The sequence below is a fragment of the Streptopelia decaocto genome, assembly GCF_964273445.1.
Source record: "Streptopelia decaocto genome assembly, chromosome: 2".
In the NCBI taxonomy this organism is placed as follows: domain Eukaryota; kingdom Metazoa; phylum Chordata; class Aves; order Columbiformes; family Columbidae; genus Streptopelia; species Streptopelia decaocto.
Window position 1 is genome coordinate 129,831,605 of NC_138655.1, and position 24,038 is coordinate 129,855,642.

Sequence of the window (24,038 nt, forward strand, 5' to 3'; positions counted from 1 at the left end):
GTTGGGCGCGTGCGCAGTGGTCATCTCGAGGCGGCGGCTGGCAGTAGCGTTTGCACGGCTGCGGCGGGGCCGGGTGTCCTGGCTCTTGTCGGGTCCTGTTGGGGATTTGAGTGTGTAGATATGAACGTCGGGACGGGCAGTGGTTCGGTCTCCCGTTCCCCGTCCCGCGCTCCGGGTCAGGGTTTTCTGAGGGTTGCCTGAGCCACGAAGCGGTAGAAGGGGAGGGGACGGGACGGGGCCTGGACGCCTGCTGTGGTGGTTTGTTTGTTGGAGGCTGGAAAAGAACAGACGCGAAACGTGAGCGCTGCCGTATAAACCCCGCTCACGTATCCCAGTTTAAGCCTTGTTCCCCCTTTTCAAGGCTATGGTTTTGTCTAAAAAGCTGCAGCTGGTTTGAAGCTAATAGATATTTATCGAGGAAGTGTATTTTAAATGTGTGCAATTCCCACAGAGTATTGATGTATGCAGTGTAGCAGTCTTGCTACGGAAAACGTTGTCAAGTCTTGTATTGGAAAATGTTGTCAAGGCTTCAAGAGCTATGACCCAAGCAAGTTTCAGCGTCTATATTTACTGTGGGTGAAACGTGTTTCTCTCCACCCACTTCCCCTGGAGATGTTGGCACTTTGACAGTGAAAGAAAACAATTACTGTTCAGACTGTTTTTTCCTCGCTCAGTATGATGATAAAACAATGGTCTTAAGACTTAAAAGGCGTAATCTTGTGAATTATAAAGACCTGTAGTGCTAAAAGTTTTAGCTGTAAAGGAAATTTGACAATGCTGCACAGCACTGGAGGCGGTCAGTTATACTAACAGGCCACGGTGTCTGTATGTGTCTTGCAGAGTTTAATTTGATTCCTCTACGCTTCCTTCAGGGACTGGTGTTTCTTAGCCTTAGTTTCAGCTTAGGAATACTTTTGGTAAGAAAAAAATGTTACATCTGATGAGTCTCTTAATTGTGTGCTATAAAAAGTGTTCAAGAAGAAAAGGGGGATGGAACGAAACAGTGGTTTGAAAGAATACTTCATCTTTTAAAGTCCTTTTTGTCAAACTTGTTACTCAACTAATGTTTCCATTTCTCTTGATAACATGTTTGAAAAGACATAGTTTCTCAAGATGATGTACACTTATGTTTGATGTCATTCTTTGAAGTTATTTCGCCAAAAGGGATGCCTCAAACCCATCTTGTAACATTTGCTGACATTCACAAATCTGTTGTTCTTGTCTTTGAAGGACATGAAGTTTGTTTGTATCCTAATCTGTTCCGAAATTGGGTTCCTCAGCTGTCATCTGGTTTTTAAGAAAGGCTCCTCACTTCTTGGGTTTGTGGTGCTGTTGCTCTGAGTACACTTGAAGGGAGACTGCAAAAACTACTAGGTAACCACTGGTAGTACCAAATGTGCTTAAGTGAACTAAGACTAAGGCAGATCCAGTTGTGTCTTCTTGGGGTAGATACTGTTTTGGTCAGCAATTAGGCAACTCGTCATGTTGCTTATCTGAGAATAGCTTTTTCTGAGACAAAGGAAATGTACTCTTTAAAATCTTTAGGTGGTTTATTTGTCAATGCAGCAGTTAGATTCCATTGTATAAAACTAAAGATGGGTGAAATGGAAGTTACAGCTGAAAATGCAAAATCAAATTATAAAAATTTAATATTCTGACATGATATTTAAAGGAAGATAGAGCAAGCCATTCTGTGTACTTAGGTTAAAGGATAAAGAAAGTTCTTAAAATACGCCCAAAATTTGGTTTCTATGCAAAAGCCTAAGATGTCTGTGAGTTCCTAACATGCAGCATTTTACTGAAATAAGATGCTTTCTGCATATAACCTAGAGCAGTGGGAGTCTGTGTCATCACTGATCCTAAGCCTTACAGCTGTGACAAACCTTATTTTTTCATGCTGCATTACAAGTCATCTTAAGTTTTTGACTAAAACTCTGTCCTGCCTCAAGCTAGAGCAACAAATACAAACTACATTCCTTCCTGTCAGCAGTCTGACTGGTAACAGAGAACATAACATTGACAGTAATTTTTGCAGGAAATGTGGTTTTCGTTTAAGTAGGAGGATAGTTTTAGATGTCCAGTTGTGGTTAGATAATAGGATGTTACCTATAAAGAAGATAGAACAATAGCAAATATGGTGCTTTCAGTAATATAACTGAAATGGCCACAAAAGAATTTAAAAAATAGACAACAAAAGAAATGAGACTGTTGAATTTTATAACTATAGAACTGATCTGACAGGTGTGTCTCAATCTACATTTTTTGTATCCTCATTTAAAGGTGTCCGTGCACACTGGGGAAGTGGTAGTGAAGACTACATTCAAATGGTGAATGAAGAGCATTTGACAGGTCTGCTAGCATACCAGGAAAATACGTTTATGCTGATATAGTGCATCAGGAACTGAGAACAATATGTATCAGAGATGTTTCAAGACAGTAAATAAGCTAAATATTTTGAAGTGCAGATCTTAAAATAATTCAGTTCTTGGAAATGGATTGTATAAAGTCATTTGCCCAGCCCTCTGTTGAAAGTTAATTTAATTTTTCATTATCAGCAAGGCTCTTATGGAAAATGAGCCTTTTAAAGCATACTTTGGTCAGTTTCCTTGCAGAAGTTCACACTTTCTAAGCTGCGTCATGCAAAAGCAGAAAGTGAAGCATAGTGCTTTACTCAGATTGGGGTTTTCATTCATTTGATTAGCTGGTCAAAGACAGTGGGATGGAGGAGCAATCAGAAATTAAGGTATCTGTCCCACAGCAGAGAGAGAAATGGAAAGAGAAGGGGAAAAAGGGAATCGAACGCTACCCCTCCTGCTGTGATCCTCATGACCCTTGTCTGTGGAGCACTTCTTTGCCCACAGGGAGTGGTGGTGCCAGGCCAGTATCTCAAGACTGGTGGGGACAAAGCTAGTGTCAGCCATTGCCTCTGAGGATGTTACATGGGACTCAGCGTTTCAGCAGGTGGAGCAGATGAGCCTCATCTTGTTGCTCGGGTGTCTGTGGTCTAGTTCATAGTGAGACTTGTGCCCTGGTAGCCCTGTCCAGTAGGAGACTAAATGTGTCCAGTCCTGTTTTCTGGCCCTGAGGCCAACGGGTATGTGATGAGCTGCATCCATGCTGTTGAATGGCATTACCCTGCAAAACAGGGTGCCTGCTGCCAAGCTCCCAGTGGGGTACGGTGCCTCTGGTGGTTCCCAGAATCTGGAGTTTGCTTGGTGGAGAGGTGGTCTATCTTGGGGCAGACCGTGCTAGGACATCCCAAACAGTGGAACAGTGTCAGCAGTGCCTAGCTGATGCCTGGGAATAGGCCATGGCACGTTTCATTCTGCTTATGTAACATGTGCCTGCCCCCCATGTCTGTTTTTCTCAAAAAGGCATGAATCCTGCTAAAGCAGTAAGCAACTATACTAGACTGTCTATTTAAGACTAAATATTTACAAGTTGTTTGTTGGGTTTTGTTTTCTTGCTTGTCTTTTTTTTTTATATTTTTTTCCCCCTCCAGATTATGCATCTGATTAAGTTTTGCAGGTAGTTAACCTAGAAATAAGAAAACCCAGATAAAAAGGGGGCGTGGTGTTAGTTATTCAGAAGAGTGTGTCCTAGATCACAAGCAAAAACAGCAAGTGCTCAAAACTACCTCATTGTTTTCTACTATTTTAGTATTTCTAATTGCACCAAGCCCCAGAAGTTACCATCCCATCTATATGTGCTTTCACCTTACCCCCTGTTTTTTTATAACAAGAAGAAACCCCTATCAAAGTACAGTTCAGATGTGAGTCCTGTACATAATCTAATAGCCAGTGTTGAACTAAAAGTTTAAACAATGCCTGGTTTGCTTTTCAGCAGAGGATTTCTCTCAGTGCTACTAGGGAAGAAAATGGCTTTGAAGTTGCTGAAGTAAGCAGTGCGTCCCTCCTGGTTCCCTGCTTGTCCCGCGCTTCTCTCAATAGGCTTGTACTGCTTGTATCTCCTGCAAGGAATGCACACAGTTAGTTGCTGAAAGACATTTAAACAAAGGTCAGTGTTTAGCATGTGACCAGTGCATAGGAGAATTAATCATGTATTTATAACATATTTTTCCTCTTCCCCCTATCAATCCCATGTAATGGTTAACTGCCATAGGTTGGTAGTGGTGACTAAGGCCTGGGTACTGAGCAGGTGCTGTTGCTCAGTGGAGGTGTTTCCTTCTCAGCACTGACCTGAAGGGTGAGCGTGCTCTTGACTAGGGAGTCTTGGTGCAATCTCAAAGTTCCGTGAGAATCATCCAAGCTAATAATGCAGTAGCATGTGCTTCTTTTAACTACTTTCCTGCATGCCCAGCACCTTTTCCCTGAATAATTTGTCAATTATTTAATGAAGAATTTTGGTGATTAATTCTTGATCTGTCAGTCATTTGCAAACACTCCTTGTAAGAGTTTTAGAGCTAAATCAAATTTCCGTTTGTTAGATTTTACTGCATATATAAATCACATAATGCAGTTTGAGTTTGCTTACTGCCTACATGAAGTTCCCAGGCCTTCTAGTGTTACTAGAATGTGTGTGCTTATAAACATAGAATGTAATTTTCTATGAAAGTCTTTAACATTTTCATATTTTCCAATGGTTTTGTGGCTTAAGGCAGTAATCTCATTTTCTTGAATATTTGCCAGAGTATTTGTGAACAACAATAAAAAAGAAACAAAAATATAGCTACAGGAAGCTTAAGTTGTTGGTTTTGTTAATTTAAAACAATATTTTTGACATTTTCTTGAACTATTTTTAATCCTAGAAACTAGCAACTTACTTGTAAAGTACGAATGCCCCAATGGCGGCAAACACTGCCAACAAACCAAGGAAGATAAAGACACCTTCTGTTGGTCCTGATGATGATCCTAGAGTTCAGAAAGTAGTTTGATTAAAAGTTAGCCTTTTTTTTTTTTTTTTTTTTTTTTTTTTTTACAGTGAGAGCGTCATTTTTACTTGATTGTTGTACAGATTGAAATACACTTAATACTTCTAATATGCTTTGGCAGGAGGTAGTGCTTTCACATCCTAATCGGTTTAATTCTCGGTTCCAACAGGGTGTGAGCTGGGCTTTGGCAGTTCTCTCATATAAGTCATGCTCCTGTGACACGTGGTTGCCCTTCCAGCATGAAAGGGAACGGAGGGTCTTGCTGGCACCCCACAATGTGAGGCTAATTTGCTCCTTGCCAATTGCTATACCAGGGAAATGTTTATGCTGTGAATATAAGAGATGCACTCTCTTTATAAGCTTTAATGTTCAAATCAGCTTCATCTTTCTCTTAAGGATGATGGCCAGGAGAAAAGGGGATGAAGAAGGAGTTTTGTAAATGTTATTGTTTGTTGCAGCCCCACATGCTGGGATGGCAGAGTGCAGCAGAGAGCTTGATGAACCTGAGCTTCTTTGCCTTATCTGAGAGCTGGGGACTGTGCTTCTTTAATGTGCTCATTCTGGGAAATTAACTTTGGGCACTGACTGTCATTGAACTCTGCCTTCTGTTTTGCCATCAGCCATTTCACTCGCATCTACTCCTAATTCTAATTGTATCTGTTGGAAGAAGCCAAATCATTACAAGTTTGTTTGTTTAAATTTTTGTTAAATATCTTAATTTTCTGGTCCACACATTGTACTTTTAGTGAGTTTATTGACATTGAGACATATTCTTGGTCCTCATATTAACAACAGTGTTTATACAGTGAAGTAACCTGGAAGTGAATGTTGGTTTACCTTCCAGTTATTAATTAATTAACAATTGCTGTCTTTGAAAATCAAGATATCAAATCAGAGTTTACCAATTACTTGGTACACATGCCTCATATATTTCTTAGCTTGTTGATGTAGTTGTTTCTGAGGGCTTGACCTCATTCCTAGTTTATACAATATTTTTGCTGAGACTGTAGGGATTTGCTTTATTTTATGAATAAAGTAGGTCCTTGGACTAGTTTGAAAAGCAACACATACTGATGGGATGAGTCTAAGTCATAGGACTTCAACCCATTCAACAGCAGTTTAAGCAAGTTAAGGGTGGATGTTTTGTGCCATGCCTGCATAACCCAGACACGGTCCTGCCCAGTTTTAAAGGCCAGATATTTAGGCACCAAATTATGGAATTTTTGGAAGTCCCATGGAACACATGGAGGAATGTTTGCAAGTGTTAGATGGGCTCTTCCAGAAGGTGACTCAAAGCAGCAATCCCTCTTAGATCCTAATTCTGCTTTGGTTAGAGCGGAAGCCTCAAAGTACAACTTAGCTTTGATTTCTGGAGAAAACCTAGGAAGTCTAAGCCTTGTTAGGTGAAAGTTAGCCTCTTTGAATCCAGTTTTGAAAAATCCTACTGCTTACCTATTTTAATCTTTAAGAGCCAGAAGGCACTTAGAAGTCAGGCATTGCACCTTAGTCATCATTAACTGATTTTGATACAGCTGAATTTATACCCAGATTAAATAAAACCAGCCAAAAATACTGTGGCAAATGACCACAAAGGCTCGGTTGCTTGGCTGACAGTAAGAGTTCAAAAGAGCCACTAGGACATTGTAGTGGGAGGCCAGGAAGGCAATGGAGTGGGAGCAGAGGGACAGCATGACCATTTAGACTTGTGACTGAAGCTGAGTTTAATACCAGGTTCTGTCAAAGATTGCTCAGATAACCATGAGCAACAAGACACAGTGATACTCATTTGACCAAAAATAAACCTCCTGTTCTGAAATAGTCACCCTGGGCACACTCTGTAGTCAATGAATGTTACACAGACCTTTCCAGAACCTGATTCATCTTGTGTAGAAACAGAAACCTGGGCAAGGTCACTGAGCTACAAAGAGGGCCAGCTCAGCTCAGCCAGCTCAGCTGCATACTTTGATTCTGTCTCAAATGATCTGAGTTCCTCTCTGTTTCTCCTATTTCTCCATGTGTGGAGTAGGCAGGCTGGCTTGTCCCCCACCTGCTTCTCTGCCCAACAGAGTTATTCTGTGGAAAAATACATTATGGCTTAAGAACTATTCATATTCTGTGACACTGAAGGGTGTGGATAATTCCTGTACTTATTGGATTGTAAACATAAATCATACCAAGGTCTAACATCTAAAATTCCTGTAGGGAAAGAATAATCTCTTTATCTTTGCATGGACCCTCACACAAGCTGGTGCAGTCTCAGCTGAGGCCTCCAGGCATAATAAAAACACCATATAAATTCCTGTGCTCATCCCCCCTGCAGGGGAACAACCACAGGGAGAAGCTATTCACAGCCAACCGGCATCTGCTCTGTGTGGACTCACCTCCATTTACTGAAATCAGTGCACTGGCAAGGGCTTGACTTGTGTCATCCCCCAAGGTGATGTTTACACAGTATGTTCCAGGTTCTTCAAAAGCTCTCCTTATGGTGAGTAAGCATTCATCGGTGAGAGTGACGGGGTCGCATACCACACTCTTGGACACCTGGCACGTGGGGTCAGAAACTACTGTGCAGACATCTGTGGGGAGACTTGGGGTGGGAAGAGAGAACACATTGCACCTGTGGAGTCCTGCTAGCGCAGTTCATAGACACATTGCACTGATGCCCCAGTTTTAATGCTGGTGCCTGTTTACTGAAATCAGTGACACAATGGTGATTTAAGAGTGTTTTATTAATACATTATATTTTTTTCTACATACCTATACATGTTATAAATACATGTTTCTTTTATATAAAATGCATATATTTAATCTATAAAATTATCTGTTTGTTTTACATATCATTTGACATTTTGTGGCGATCACAGAATTACCAGCCTCAAACCAGCTTTTAAATTCTGTTACCTTTAATACACCTAATTAAGAATGCAGATTCCTGTATGCAGTATGTGCCAAAAAGGTGAACACTGATTTAAGGGAGGTTAATTGTTTTCCAGTTGCATTACCAAGACAATTCTTGTACTTCTCAGTCCTCTAAACTCTAATCCCTTTCTGGGAGATAGGAGTATTAATGCAATATTTTCCTATCCAAGATATTGCTTTGACACATCCATTTACTCTAAGTGTCAAAAAATCAAGTCCAAAAAGAAAGTGTTTCCTTCCAATTTCAGTAGACTACTTCCCATTTTACAGTAAGTGCTGAAATCTTGTCTTGGCCAGGGAAATATAGAATTGTGGCTAGTTCTCTTATTTTTAGTGAGGCTTGATACTTCTTCTGAATCCTAACAGCTTGGCAGTAACCTCTGTTGACATAGTTTACAAATGAGACTTGCATTATCTTTAGCTCCAGTCAAGAAATAGAAACACTGCAGTTCCCAACTTTTGTTCGTGCAGTTGCATCTAAGTGCAGACAGTGTTCCAGCAGCTGATCATATTTAAAGAGGGACGATTGACAGTTCTATTCACACACTTACCTCCCTTGGCAGGTAACAACAAAGTCAACCAGTGAGTTTTCAGCTTGACTTTCGGTCGTCTGGATGCTTGTCATCTGAATAATATTTACCTCAAGGATTCCCTCTGGGAGAGGAAACAGATGTCAAAGGTAGGATACATGACAAGCTCTGAAGTCTGTGCGTACAGAACCTCGAGCATTTGGCTGATGCTCAGTTCAGGTCTTGTTTTACGTAACCTCCGCCCTCCTTTAGTACTTCTCTTGAAGGGTTTGAAAGCTGAGAAGTTTTGCAGTGCTGTTGCTATGAGGCTGCTGCTTTCCTGTTATTATGCTTTTCTATTATTATTTACTTATTTCTTTTACAAAATGACCTGCCCTTTCCACTAACCATGATTTCTGTGCGTACCAAGGTCCACTTAACCTTGTGTGTCCCCCTCAGGCCAGCACGCTTCAGGTCTGGCAAGTTCAGAGGCTGATGATATAGAAGGTAGTGATATGGTGCATATGCCTACCAGGCATTTCCCAGCCCAGGTGCCTGGGAACGTGACATGTAGGATAGTGACAGCCATCAGCAGGCGTCCAGAGCAAGGCCCAGCCTCACGTGTCTGACATCGAGGGGCTGTAACCTCTGCAGATAGGTCCTGGCACAGTGTGTAAAGAAAGCCAAGTCAGCCAGTTAGCTGTCTGTACATTAACCTTTAAAAATGCCAGCAAGGTCCAAGAGAAGTATCTTATTGTAAGTTTCCTGTATTTGTTAAAAGGGAGCGTAAATAAATGTTATCACTACCATACATCGATGTACATTATTAGCCCCATTCCTCTGTTTGGGTGTTGACCCACATCCTTACCTACAACAGAGATACCAGTAATATCGTATCCATTTCTGTAAATATGGCAACCTCCATCAGGATTATCTTCCATTGTCTCGACAGTGATAGAAGAGTCTGAATTAGAAGATTCTCCAGTCGTTACTGTTGAGTTGAGGGAGAAAGAACAAGTTCTGCATAGAGTTATTCTGAACGTGGCCATATGTTTCAACTGCATTGATTACGTAGGTCGTTAGTGACTTTGGTTTGCAGCTGTGCGGTCATGTGCGTATCTGTACGGGATCATGGTAAAAGCCTTAAAGAAAACATTCACCCAGCTGTAGAACCCTGGAGTGGCCTGGGTAGCCTCACTCTAAAAGCCACCTTGCTAGTCACTGATCTCTGTGAAATGAAAGTGAGACTGCAAGGCTTGATATAATTAAACACTTCTTTATAATTCCCAAATCAATTATAGAAGAAATCCAAAGGCCAATAAAAGGTGTAAAATGCTCTCTTTAAAAGCAGGTATTTTCCCATTGCTCTACATTACAGGTCATGGTAAAATGAAGGGGGAAGTGGTGAAAATTATAGCTTTCATTTAATTTTTCATTCTGGCTGAACATTTTGGTAAAAGCACATATTAAAATTCTGAAATTTGAAAAATATAGCCACATTTACATTTTAATAGTAGCAGTATTATAGCTACCCAGGCTGAAACTGCAGGCCTTTTGCAAACCTTAAAACCCTCTGAGGTGATAAACCAATGCTGAACATAATTAAAATTATTCTGAAATATGGTAGTGCATAAATTTAAAGTGGAAAAACCATTCTGGGATAATGCTATGTGGAAATCCCATATTTTGGAGTATGAATAAGTTTTTTCTAGTTCAGTCCAATCTCATTTTGTGTGGAAGTTAATGCAAACCAGAAAGGAACTACTTATAAGAGTGTTCTAGTATACCTCTTTCTCACTTAAAATTGACGTCTTCCCTCAAAAGATGACCCTGAGTAGGCAAGGCTAAAACCACTTGACCTGACATGGCAGAGGATAGAAAAACAAATTTATATGTACTGCATGTCCACCTGAACACAGCAGACGCTGTCACTGTGGTGGTACAACTGGATGCGTAATGTATTAAATGCGTAAGTGATGCCTATCGTAGAAGAGCTTATGGTTATTGATTCTGTCTCTAAAACAATTTATAGAGGGTTTGCAGAGCCTTTGCAGCTCTTTCACTGATGACAGTAAAACCTCTGAAGATATGAACTTAAAATATCAGAAATCAAAGTCTTAGCATAGCTCTTAATATCACTGCTGTTCAGTAAACTCTTACCTGCTGAGGTGGGCGGTGGTGTGGTAGGTGTAACTGGTTTGCAAGGTACAGGTATAATGGCTTGGACAGTTAAATTCAGAGTGAAGTTTCCTTGCAGAGTATAGGTGTGAGATGTAGTGGAACCAGTGGCTACAAATAAGCCACTTCCATCTCCGAAGTTCCACTTGTAGGAGATGGCAGAATTATTAAGATAGTAGCTGGGGTCATGGATCTTCACCTCAAATGTGATTGGTGAGTCTTTGATAAAAATGGAGTCCGAGATGTTGCGGTCATGTTTTTGGAACATACTCACAGAGAGTGGAATTTTGTCTATGAGAGAGAAAAAAGTAAATAGTTAAAGCATACATACCTGGCTGTAAACAACAAACAGCTCCAAAGTCCCTGAACAGCAAGTTGGAATGTGAGACATTAACGTCTTTAACATGGGGTTCTACTTTAATTTGATTTACTGATCTGAGGAGTGAATGTCAGTAGGAAACAACTACCCAGAAAAGTATGGGAGCAAATGAGGAATCACAGGCATCTGTGGAAGATTACATTTCCTCTCGTGAATAATTTTTCATTACAAAGTTGCATTGTCACAACTGAGCTAGATACAAAGGTAGATGACACTACTCAAGGCAATGTACCAGAGATTCCACATTCATATTGAAAAACTTTCTTGGGCCAATGTCTTATTTTCATGCCAGATGATGCTTGTGCTGAATTCCTTTACCACCTAAACGACACATACCGCCAGTATTTTATTACAGTTTATTCCAGCGTGCTCACCTGTTACAAGGTAAATGGCACTTGCTCTTGCAATTGGAACATACGCTGAGTGCCCTCTTCTGTAAATGTGCACTGCCATCACGTGTTCGCCAAGGCTGATATTTGCTGTATTGACTGAAAATGTTGCTGAAGATCGTCCAATTTTTTGGTAGTACTGACCTGAAACAGAACATGAACTTAGCATATGTTCTCCCCTTCAGCCCAGCTGCAAGCTGTTCTAAGAGAAGCAGTGTCTCTGGGAGTCTTGGATTGTCTAAATCAAAAGGAATGGTTTAGAATTGTCTTTCAATTATCTGGCAGGTGTTTTTGGAGGACTGACTACTTTAACGATGTGTTTACTCCCATTATTTCTCTGTTTTTTCAAAGGTGTCAGAAAGCTGTCCCAAATTTCACTGATCCAAGAAAAGGCATTTGCCAAGGCATCTACATCTTTCCAAAGTAATTACATTACATAGTTATTAGTATTATGTAGTGGATAGTGGTACTTCTTAGGCATTTTAAGTAATCGTGTGTTTGTACACTTTCAGTGTAGTGGGAAGGTATAATACCTCTTGCTTCATACCCTAGAGCTCTTTGAATAAATTTGCTTGTTTGTCTTTGTAACATTGATGGAGGTATGTAAATGCTATCACCTCCATGTAAAATTTGGGACATTATTATTATTATTATTATTATTATTACTCATGCTGATACCGATGATAACACTGATTTAGCCAAGCTAACTTAGGCTACTGAGATTTAGTATGTGGCCAGTGTCAGGATTAGCCCAACCGTTATATGCGTAAGAACTGGAAACAGTGAAAATCAGCATCTGTGACGGGATCGGTACCACGCGGTCAGTGGCCTTTTCACCTTCTCCCCAGAGGCAAGAAATGCTGCACTGTTAAACTGACTTGAAGACATACAGTGCTGTGCTCTCTCTTAAACTTGAGAATCTAAAGTGACAGTGAGCGGTCAACAAATCATCTCACTGACCTGCCCAGACCCTCTGTTTTCCTAGAGAAGTGTCTTGAGTACTACTGAAAGGAAATTTATTTTCTTCAGTGGTAGTTCTGTGAATGAAGATTTATAGAGAATCTCCTGATAATCCATGCTTTCCAGACCAAACAGCTGATGGCCTTTCTGGAAAGTGGGGAATGAATTCAGGATTTCCACTCAAGGGAGTGGAATCCTTTTTAAAGGATCTTTAATAAAACATACTTGACAAAGGAGTTAGAGTACAGAGTGAATAGAAGCTTTGCAGTGTCAGTCAAACCAAGGGTTGTGTTGCAGTACTAACCAGCTGTGTGAAACACATAGACAAAGTTCCTCCTCCTCCAGCCAGGAAAATGAGGGAAGGGTCTCCCATCTGGGAATACATTATGGCTGTGGTTGCTTGTGCAGTTTTCCCAGCCACAGTCATCAATCCATTCAGTCCAGTTGTAGACGTAGACTTGCTGATCCTGGGAAGCTGGAGGATCTAAGTGCAGAAATAGGACATGTTCCCAGTCAACTGAGAGATGTGCAGAAAGTCAGGAAACAGACACTCCAGGTTACAGCGGTTACTGCATTTAAACAAGTTAAGTGGGGTATTTTTAGACTTACATTCATTTTTTTCTAAGATTGTGCTTTGTGGTTGGTTGGTTGGTTAAATGTAAACACCAAATTGTTCTGGCTTGGAATTCTCATTTTATTTAGAAGCTTAAAAAAGTATTATTGTCTCATAGACCAGATAAAATTTAAAATTGCTTGCCCAAAACTTGCTGTTGAGTACACAGGATGCTACTGTTTCACCAGAGTTAGTGGGGCTACCTGGAGCTGGGTCTCTTTAGTTTGGAGGAGACTGAGGGGTGACCTTATTAATGCTTATAAATATATAAAGGGTGAGTGCCACGAGGACGGAGCCAGGCTCTTCTCGGTGGCAAACAATGATAGGACAAGGGGTAATGGGATCAAGCTGGAACACAAGAGGTTCCACTTAAATTTGAGAAAAAACTTCTTCTCAGTGAGGGTGACAGAGCACTGGAATAGGCTGCCCAGGGGGTTGTGGAGTCTCCTTCTCTGGAGACATTCAAAACCCGCCTGGACATGTTCCTGTGCGACCTCACCTAGGCGTTCCTGCTCCAGCAGGGGGATTGGACTAGATGATCTTTTGAAGTCCCTTCCAATCCCAAACATACTGTGATACTGTGATACTGTGATATTTGACAAGCAGAATCTAAAATTTGAAGTAGAAGTGGCAGCTGTGGAAGCACTGTGAGGAAGTGACTTAGTTTGTTTTGTCAGAAAATTTTTCTATGGCACCTTTAAATAACTTAGACATGAATTTCAGTTCCTTTTTGAATAATAAAAAGATGGTTTCCTTCCCCAAAGAGCACAACAGATGTTAAGTAGAGAATGGATATCAACCATTAACAAAACATTAGACAGTCAAAAAGTAGAACTCAGGCTGCCAAAAAAATTACTGATATGCCTTGAAATGAAAATTACTTTCATCAGTAAAAAAAAAATTATTGAACATTTATGAATTCAGAGGAAGAAAGGTCCAACAGTCTGTTTCATACATAGGAATTATTATAGGTTTTTTGCTTTGTAAATAAGCAAAAGTAATAAGCAGTAAATAAGATGGAAAAAAAAGTGATTCTCTGATGAAAAGATTGCTTGATTTTTAAATGATTTATTCTCTTGTTTGTTTTTAATTCTTAAGATGTGGGAATGTGAGATTTATTCTTTCTTGAGAGTTTTGCAAGATGCAGATGATGGTTAGTGAGTTCTACAATTCCTAATTAAAAAAAAATAAATCTCAATTTAATAAACTGACAGCTTTACGAATTTGGAAGAAAACAGTGTGACTGTGCAGCCTTGTGACCGAGCTGAAAAGCAGTAACAGTTAGGAAGCCAAATTAATGTCAGTGTTTTGGGAAGGCAATTTTATAATGAAGGCAGATCTTAAATTAGCTGGTCGTTGTATGTAGCATGTGCAGAACAATACAAACACCATGGTGATCTGCTGAGGAAAGAAGCTCATGTGGCAAAGGTGACGCGCGAGTGTGGTTGTCAGTCAGAAGTACCGTGGCTGTTGTTTGCAGGATTTGCTTCTGATCTTTTCAAAGATTTGTGATGTGTTCCCACCAGCACCACAGTCAGACGCGTGCACAGTGCAGGCAGGTTGCTGTTACCTACCCTGGGTGCAGTTTCTCTCGTATATTATGTTGCCATCATTATCTTCTGTCTGGCACTTGGGAAACTCGAGAGTCACAACAAAGGTCACATTGGATCCTATCAGTGCTGGACTGTCAGTGTCCAGTTTGGCTGTCACCCTTCCACCTGTAGAAAGGAAAACTGGTCTTCATGGCAGTAAAAGATCATCAGAGCATCAGAGCAGCAGCTGCCTTCAACTGTGCACTATTTACGTTACAAATGCTTTATTGATTCCTCTGTTTCCAAGGGATTTTGTGCTTCTAAGTCACTGGCGCTTTTACCAAAACCCCAACTTAGGGCAATCAGAGGGAATCATCATATCCCCCCACATCACTTACTGGTCTGTCATTCATTTCCTTCTTAGAGCTAAGAATATGCATTTCTTTACCCATGGGGGTCAATATTTTCCAAAGGACAACATTTTTGCTTCTCCCCAGGTTTACATACGTTAGACCTCAGCTCAGACTAGCTGATAATAAACAGGGTCTTCACCGAAGCCGCCAAACTGAAGCCCACAATGCTCTACTGAGGTAGCAGGTGGAGCTATCTGTCCTCTAGGGCATGTTTCAAATAAGGGATTGTCCTGGAGTCCTGGCCATCAGTACTTCCTAATAAGTATTAATGTCTGAGACCATGAGTCACGGGAAAGCATTTACTGTAACAACTCACTGTTCTTCTTCCCCAGACAGCATGCTGGGAATGGTATCAAAGCCAATCGTCTCTAATTTGCTACTCCTTGCAGCAGCGGTGGATATTGCACCTAAGAAAAAGCACTACAGCACCTGCACTTTTCAATGGGGTGGATTTTTCTGGCCAGCTTTCTCAGTGTCTTTGAAATGCATATGTGTGATTACCTTTCCAGGAGTCCTTCCATCTGGGATCTCCTTCTTCCCATAAAGGATAAAGCTTTTCATTCCATGTATTTTGATCACTAGACCAGCCTTGTAGCTTCTTGTAGGATGTGATGGGAGAAGTCGTTCCACTGCTCAGCACATCTTGAAACCCTGGAGATGAAAACAAACATGCAAGATAACAGCATTCTCACGACCACTCTATAAAGACATTGTTCTTGTGCTTAACAGCCTTCTTATCGTGACTACATTCTTGTACTGATTAGAAAACATAAGTAGAAAGTTATGGAATTTTACCATTGCAGCTATAAACACATCACCTATAACCAATATGAAGACAATTCCACCATTGACAGACTGACATTTTGCTACTTGCACCATTGGAAGCTTTTCAGAGAAAGAATTAAAATAAATGAACATTTTGACCATATCCTAGCAATTGTTTGTATGAAAGGACAGAACCTGGTGACAATCAGACTAGTTGTACAGAGGTTGCTTGATTGCTGACTGCTTTGTTCTTGCCTGGTAATAAATCCATGAGTAAACGGCTAACAGCATAAATTCACTCTGTGTTTGCACTGTGCTCCAGTGGAAATTATGCCAGGAATTAATTTTGACCCAGTGAAGCTTCTTTGGTAAGTTGGCCAGTGGTTTGAGTGGGAGGGGTGGAACCAATTGTAACTGAAGCTGGTATTTCCAGAAAAGGAAATTTAGAACTGAATAGTAAATTCAATGTGTTTATAATATAAAACCAAAACCATAATAGCTTCATGCCTATTACTTAAAAATGACTCAGATATTAAATAATTTTAACAACCTCTTTCTTCTCATATTACTACAAATGATGGGCTCAAACTTTTCCCAGGCCTTCTAGGATCCCCCTTTCTGTCACGAAGTACACATACTGAGAAACAAAGTAAATATCCAAGTAACCTGTAGGAACCTGTCAGCCACTGTAGAATGCCATAAATACATGTTTGCAAGTAGATTTATAGGCAGAGTTCCATTAAAGCCTGGGGGCTTTAAACAACTGTCGTGTTAATGAGGGAACTGCTGGGCGTGTCACAACATCAAGGGACTTAGGATTTCTTCTGCTTTTCATGGCTTTGTTTTATAGGTAGCTGATACCGAATGTTGCTGAGATTTATAGCCAAGTGCAGTGAAGAGCTGGATGATTTTAAGGAAAATGCAGAGACCTGTAAGAAGGCCAGGAATGGCCCTGTGCACTCTAATGTAACCAGGTGTGCTGGAATTCCTCCGAGTTTTGGAAGAGGCACAGAGCAGGTGTAGCCAGTCTAAGCACGGTCTTTATGGGCATGTGACTCCTAATTTTACTTCAAGGGAGAACCCCAGAAAGCACTGAAGAAGAGGCAGGAGCTGCTTTCTTTTGATGTTTTATTGCCTAGTGAGGTTGCTGCTGGGCAGGAAGGACGTCCCTTGGCCAGTCCCGTCTCAATGGTCACTCTGAACTGATGCTGGCAGCTCCCTCCCCAGCCTCTTGAGTCTTGGGGACTGAAAGGTTTGAGGAAAATAACAAGTTTTCCACTCAGAGACATGGTCTCCCACGGTCTTTTGCCCTACAGGAACTCCCCACAGTTTCACTTAAATCACTTGAATTAAGTCTTTCCTGCAGATTTAATAAATTTTGATGTGAGCAAAGCATAATATCATGACTGGCATTTACTTAATGGCCTTTATCACATGCTGTATTGTTTTAGTCTTGGTCAGAAGAAGAGTTGGGTAATGATGTCCTTCGGAAACTTTTCTCAGGAAAAAAAACAGATTACCATCTATAAAAGTATTGCACAAAGGCTTATCAAGTTCAATTGCATTTTATATCATTAATGCGTCCTCTTATTTGAAAGTAAGTAGCTAGGGATTTTTCCTAATTTATTTTTTCCATTCTCTTTGGTTTTATCTAAAAATAATTTAATGAATAAAAATTTTTAGATTTTGTCACATCAAAACTTTTCAATCATTGTTTTTTTCCCAAATGCTCATCAAAAAGAGCTGGAGCACTTTTAATTTTATAAATGCTTTTGATTTTGAATTTTCAATAACAATTCTTGAATTCAGAAGACATTTTCCTGTCCAGCTTTGGTAATAACTGTGGTCACTGCTTCTAAATCACAAGCTCCTTAGGCATTTCTGTGCCTCCCTGATGTGCTTTGTTTATTTCAATCAAATATAAAACATTTCACAAGCTTCAGGACAAGACAAAGACATTTTTTCAGATGAGCAAAAGCTTCAGTACTAATTTCTCTAACACATGGAACTGAAGATTTTCAGTTGCTGAATTTAAAGGAACAAAAAGATTTAATGTATTTCTTCTTTAACAATGAAAAACACTCAAGAACAGATGTTGGCAATAACCAAAATTAGAGCAATTCAGTTCGAAATAGAGTAATATTACACTCCAAGGCATTGATTACTGTACTAGTTTTGGTGAGGTAATCATAGAAGAAAAGAACTTATACTCTGACTTTCTTCTTTCTCATTGGGTTTTCATTTTGGTGAAAAAGGGAGCAAAGACAAAAAGTTCAGCATTTCCTGATAGGGTGTGTTAGCCATGAGAGAGAGAACAAAAGCCAGTGTTAGAACAACAGCAATAAAAGGATCATCCAGCTGAAAAGGGTGTATTAGAAGTAAAAAGACTGATGTTATGGCCAAACTAGGAAGACAGAAAATAATGTAAACTTTCTAAAGTTACATCTAGAAACATAATAAAGCAGGATGAAAAAGAATTTGAGGAACAACTTGCAAAATCATAAAAACTACTGTGTTTGTTGTTTGTTTGTTTGTTTTTCAAATACAAAAGTAGTGGAAAACTTGCCAGACACTTTGTGTTTTCATTCACAAAGGAGGAGCATGAGAGGTTTTTATGCTAGAATTTTCTTCACAATGATGGAGAATCTCAAAATGAACTGCTGGCACCAAACAAACAAAACCAACCACCCAACCAGCTAAAAGTAGAACAAATCAACAAACTGAAGAAATTGTCTAGATAGGATGGCTCAAAAAGTATGGAATTTATTCAAGGGTGAAATAAATGAGCTCTTAACCATAGCATGTAACATCTTGCTTAAAACTGCTTCAGTGGCCGAGAAATAAGAGTTGGCAAATGTGATGACAGTTTTTAAAAACACTTCCAGGAAAGATTTAGAGGATTACGAAAAGTTTGAGGCTCACATTGAAGAAACGGGTAAGAACAGCAGTGAAGAACAGAATCAGCAGATACAGTGGATTAAAATGATACGCCGTAAAAGGAGTGCATTCCTCACAAATATATTTGAGTTTTGCTGAGGGAGCCAGAGAGCATGGGAACAAGGCTGACCTGCTTGTTATAGTCTGCTTGAGTTCCAGACAGCATTTGTGAAGGTCCCTTGCAAAAGGCAGATAAAGAAACTAAGTTACCGTGGGATAAGAATGAAGGATTTCCTGTGAACAAAGAATTGGTTAGGATGAAGAATAAGTGGCCAGTTTTCTCAATCATTGCAATAATTTAAAATGGTCATAATCTGGAAAACAGGTAAATATTCAATTTTTTTAATCCGCTGAAGACAGCATCTTAAAGTAGCAGAAGGGAGGACCACATGAGACTCACTAACTCAAGAATAAAACCATGTGAAATTCAGAATAGTTAAATGTAACTTTACTTACAGAATGAGGGGCTCTAAACCAGCTATCACTACTCAGAAATGAGATCTCATAGCTTTACAGTTTTGAATGCAGTGCTCATTGGTAGCTAAAAAATCTAGGAAAAGGCTAGATAGAAAACAAAGATGAAAATGTCATTACAGCATTGTGTAATTCCATGTGTATCCATGTCTTGAATGCTGTGTGCTCTGTTCTCTGCAGCTCAAGCAGGGTTTAAGGGAACTGAAAAAATACAGAAAAAGGTGGCAAGGATGCTACAAAGGGACAGAATTGTTTCCGTATAAGGAACAGCTAAATAGACCGTGTCTTGAGCCTGAAGAGGTGACAGAAGAGAATATAAAAACAGAATCAGGAACAGCATGGAGGAAGAAGCAATTTGTCGCTGTTTCTGAAAGCACAAAAGTTAAGGAGAATCAAATGAAACCAGCAGGTTACAGTTTCTAAGCGTGTAAAAGATATTTCTTTGTGAAAGGCACAGTTAAGGTGTGAAATATCTTGCTGGCAGCATGTTGTGTGTGCCAAAAATTTACACCAGTTGCAATCAAAACTTAAGTGCATGAACGGATGGAAGGAAAGTCCAGTAAAAACTGTTAAAGACAAAGACTCTGCATCTGACAGAGGCAGTTCTGGTTCTATAAATCATCGAAGACTGGAAAAATGTCCTGGGTAAATACTGGTATACACTTGACTAGTTATGCTTCTATTACTTTTTCCCATTGGAGACAGGTGTAAGGCTAGATGGGTACTCCGCTGGACCTCAGCTTTTAAGGTCTTCACTTTCCTTACTGCAAATCCTGGAACTGGACCCTAAAATCCTATTTCTGGATTCCAGCCCTAAGATCAGCGAGTCAACCTAAGACTTGAGTCAAGCGGGGAACCAGAAAGAAGCTGGGAACAAGCCCGGTGCTTGCACACCATGGCTTGAGGATCTAATTTCTTGACTGGGCTCCTTAAAGTTGGGGACCCACAGGTCTGGGTGTCCTGGCAGGGAGCACAGCCCCTAACATGGCTTTTCCCAGCCACATCTGAGCTGAGCAAATGGGAGAAGTGCATTCTGCATCTGCCTTTTTAGCCATGCTTGAGCTGAGGAAATATTGTTAGAAATTTTTTTTTAAGGAGCCAAGGCTTAGCTCCGATCAGCTCTGTGTATTTGCGGAGCACACAAAACAGATAACTGAACAGCTCTCGGCATATTTCTCCAGCTTTGGTGACACTTCTACCCAGAGCTAGGCAACCCCGAGGTGGAGCTGGCTGTTGCCTACTGGTTCCAAAGCACAGCTCCAGCAACCGCAGCACCTGCAAGGAGCAGCCGTTTTCACAGCACCCGCTCAGAACTTTGAACCCGGGGAGGCAGGGAGAGAGGACGGGGTGAAGGAAGCACTCACGTATGGTGGCAGCACACAGCACCGCTTCAGCCAGGAGCAGGAGTCTGAGGTGGTGGCAAACACTGCTCATGGTGCCGGAGAACCTGCGTCAAGCTCAGTGTGCGCGGAGGAGCAGAGAGCGCCCGGTGCCTGCTCACGGTAACTCCTCCGGTCCCCACTGAGAAGCGAGAATGAAGTTTCTCCGCTGCTTTGCTCTCCAATTAAATTAAGGGCCCCAGGACTCATCATGTGATGGAATTAAGCAGAGATGCATGATTTTGTCTTCAGCTTCTTTCAGCTCATGTGCTTATGACTCACTCCCTTTGCTTTCAACATTCCCTGGGATTTCTGAGAGACCTGTTTAGAGCCACACCATTTACCTCGCAGGCATTTTTATACTAGTTTTACACTATGATCAATTTTTGTACTTAATTTGTTTTTAAATTAGGAACGTTTATTTCCAGAAATCCAAATTAACTCTTACCCCAGCCTGATTTGCAAATGTTACTGCAACAGCTCACTGCTGCATTTGATGGACCCATCACCACTTAACCATGTTTCTTTCCTCACATGCTGGGCAACACCTGTGAACACAATGGAGACTGGCCAAATCTAATACATCCCTGGGCTGTGTCCCTGATCAGAGTTGATTATTAAGGAAAATGTTATTTAAACATCTATTGGGCATGTGCATGAGCCATCTGACCACAGCTGCACAATAGGATGTGCCCATGGTTAGAGGTGTGATCACAGACCATATGTAGTGATGGCCAGTCAATATCTAGCTCACAAATTGCCATGACCTACACACAGACAAGTACTTCATGGCATGTAGAGAGAAAGGAAAAACAGACTTTGCTGCCTATATAATGAGTTACAACCAGTGGCTCAAGAGGAGTGGGGTAATATAGGCAGATTGGCAAACACTGCACTTAGTGGTTTAAATTCAGGTTCAACATGCTCCACCAGCCCAGCTGTTCTTCTGCAGGCAGTGCAGCAACTGAATTTCATTGCAGCCCTGGCAGCCTTGTGAAGTTTGTTGCTTTTATTTGCAGCAAAGAACAAACTTTGGTGAGACGACGTGGTCTGGAAGCAAGTATGGTCCTCAAGAAACCATTACCTTCAGTAATGGTTTCAGTGAGCCCAAAGCACAGCACTGGCTAGCCAGAAACGGGCAAGCTGGGCAACACTAGACCGCTTTTACTTTGGGCAGGGCCAGCAGGAACCTCTAAGTCCAGGGCGCTGTCAACAGAATGAAGAGATTGCCTAATGGAAGGAGATTCTACAACTGTGACTACTTATTATTTTTAGGGTTTTTTATTTGTTCTTAGTTTCTTCTGTATTTCTGCCATCTTCTATTAACTGTTAGTGTCACTACCCAGAGCCCCCAGCCAGCATTTCTCTCAGCTTCGCAGGCTCTGGTGTCCAGCGCTGTGCATTTTGCACACGTAGACTCCTTGGTTCAGCACCCTCCTGGCTGGAGCCAGCCCTCCCTCCTGCTGCCAGCCCAGGAAAAGGGTGAAGGCAATAGCCTTAGGGATACCAGGCTTGTTTGAACTAAGCCCTCATTATCTGGCAGAAAGGAGAGGGAGAATAAGTCAAAGTCAAAGCTGTGACTGACTGTGCAAAAAAATCATATGATTGCAGCGTCCTCATGTGATTGTTGCTTTTTTTGTTGTTATTAAATCAGCTACATTCCCAGTTGAAATGTCAGGTTTCGAAGCCATTCACAATTATTTTTTAAAGCATGTGGGACATTAACTTTAATTGCACTCCTTTGTTTCCAGGTTGCTGATCCTAGAAGTGAAAAGTGACCTTCAAACAGTGTGTTTCAGCACTGAGGGCCTGGGCTAAAGTCTGCTGGGGAGAAAGGAGGTTTGAACACTCATTCCCAACAGAGTTTTGAGAACCTCCAGAGGATAACTGCTGACAACAAATGCCTGGTAATTAAAACCAAAAATTTATCAGCCTAAAAACAATAAAGTTGGTTAGGATGGAGTTTTTTTTTCCATGTTATTTGATACGTGAAAAAGTTACATAAATACTGACTGACACTCTTCATAAGGGCCAGCTGGTGGAAATTATTAAACACGTTGTAAATAGACTTCAGGGGCACTGAGGATCAGGACTGTGGTTAGAGCAATCCAAACCCACCAGGGCTGGGGTAATCACTAAAAGGTGGCCGCACTGTGACACTCCAATCCTGCACGTTCCCCCTCCTCAGCTCTTGGGCCTTAGACTACACATTCCTGGAGGGCTGTCACAGAAAATGTTTGCATCTGCCTGTACTGTAGCCGACAGTGTTAGCAAGAAAAGAGGAGAGGAGGAAGCCCTAAAAGAAAGGAAGAAAGAGCTAAGAGGAACAGAGAAGTAAAAAGAGTGAAGAGAAGAATAAAAAAGCCAAAGAAAAGTATGAGAAGTGAAGACTGATGGGGCCATCTGAAAACTGAGCTGACTTCTCCAAGTATCCCAGCTGTAGCTATGTCTGAAAATGGGTCCATCTGAAACACTGAAGAGTTTCTTGAAATTGGTTGGTCATCACCAGACCTTACATTAACTTTATAGATTTTACATTATTATTCTTGGTCTCTGAGAAACAGGTTGGCAGTTAAAACAACTGAACTGAATTGTGCAGCTGTGAAAGAGAAAAGATTTGAAATATATCCTAAATATTCTTCTAGCAAAGAAGCACACATTTGGAGAGACTTAGGGCTTAATCTGACAAAGAAGTGGGTGGGAAGGAAGTTCTTGCTACTTCACAGCTTTAGCACCTCAGTTATTAAAACTCGTTGGGCAGATATACATCTCTGCTACCTGAAGGCCTGTCAGATGACAGGGTGTGAACACATCATGTGTACCTGCATGTCTAGACTGAGACAGAGCTGGCATGCTCGCACTGCTATCACATCACCATCTCCACAACACGAGTACAGGGATTGTTAATTAGTGCTTGCAAGAACTTTAAAAAAAAAAAAAAGGATTTGAAAAAAGAACTTGACTTCTGGCCAAGCCAGCCAAGGAAAATGAGACAATCTTGTTTGGCAGCCAGGTAGTTTTAGGTAAATCCTGTCTGCTGTTACCAATGGTCTCTCAAAGGAACTCTGCTTCAGGCTGGACAAGTTCCCTTTCTGAGAAGAAATCATCTGTGTCTCGCTTCACATGGGGCAGTGGCCATCAGCTGACTGAACCGAACATGTAAACACGGCAACGTTAGCAGTCTGCAGTTTTTCTTCTTGTATGGAGGAAAAAAAAAACTCTACAAAAGCTCCTGATCAGTTTATGGCACCATCCAGCTCAGTTTATCACTGAAAAAAAAATAACCCTTGCAACTGGACAAAAAGGCTTTTAATAATTCCATTGTCTCTGTTTTTTGCCTTTGTGGTAGCTAAAGCTATGTATTTTACCATTTTTTATGGGGAGGTATTTCCTTGCAGTCATACTTTTCTCCAAATTCCTGTGTTGGGGTTGATGTTTTCCAAACTTGGCATTTGACCATAACATGCAATTCTGGAGGGGTTTTTGTGATGAAAGTGTAATTTTTGGCCTGATTTCTTTTAGAGGGAAGGCTCAAATGAGCACGCCAGCTCTCTGCCTTTTTCAGGGGTGTCTCTCTTGGTCCCTCCCTACAAACACTGAACTCACTGCTCAGTCACAGCCCTGTCTGTGAGAGCTCACCCCAAAACACCTCCTGAAAGCTGACCCACTTTCATTTTTAAAGCTGCCAAAGTTCATTTAC

The 24,038-nt window shown here is 40.9% G+C and overlaps 1 protein-coding gene and 1 long non-coding RNA gene across 2 annotated transcripts; one reads left to right on the forward strand and one right to left on the reverse strand.

The window, feature by feature from the left end:
• Positions 1–42: 42 nt before the first annotated feature.
• On the forward strand, positions 43–23,590 carry LOC309436485. The gene is made up of 4 exons (XR_014183353.1): positions 43–175; positions 7,212–7,376; positions 8,374–8,489; positions 22,090–23,590. It is a non-coding gene; the product is annotated as an uncharacterized lncRNA (long non-coding RNA).
• Positions 1,546–20,467, reverse strand: GPNMB (glycoprotein nmb). The gene is made up of 11 exons (XM_082045695.1): positions 20,324–20,467; positions 15,285–15,434; positions 14,413–14,556; positions 12,530–12,709; positions 11,251–11,409; positions 10,480–10,788; positions 9,188–9,310; positions 8,362–8,464; positions 7,273–7,478; positions 4,784–4,871; positions 1,546–3,970 (listed from the first exon to the last, which is right to left on the reverse strand). Exons 1-11 carry the CDS (start codon positions 20,391–20,393, stop codon positions 3,817–3,819), a joined length of 1,686 nt encoding a protein of 561 aa, XP_081901821.1. The 5' UTR covers positions 20,394–20,467; the 3' UTR covers positions 1,546–3,816.
• Positions 23,591–24,038: the final 448 nt, after the last annotated feature.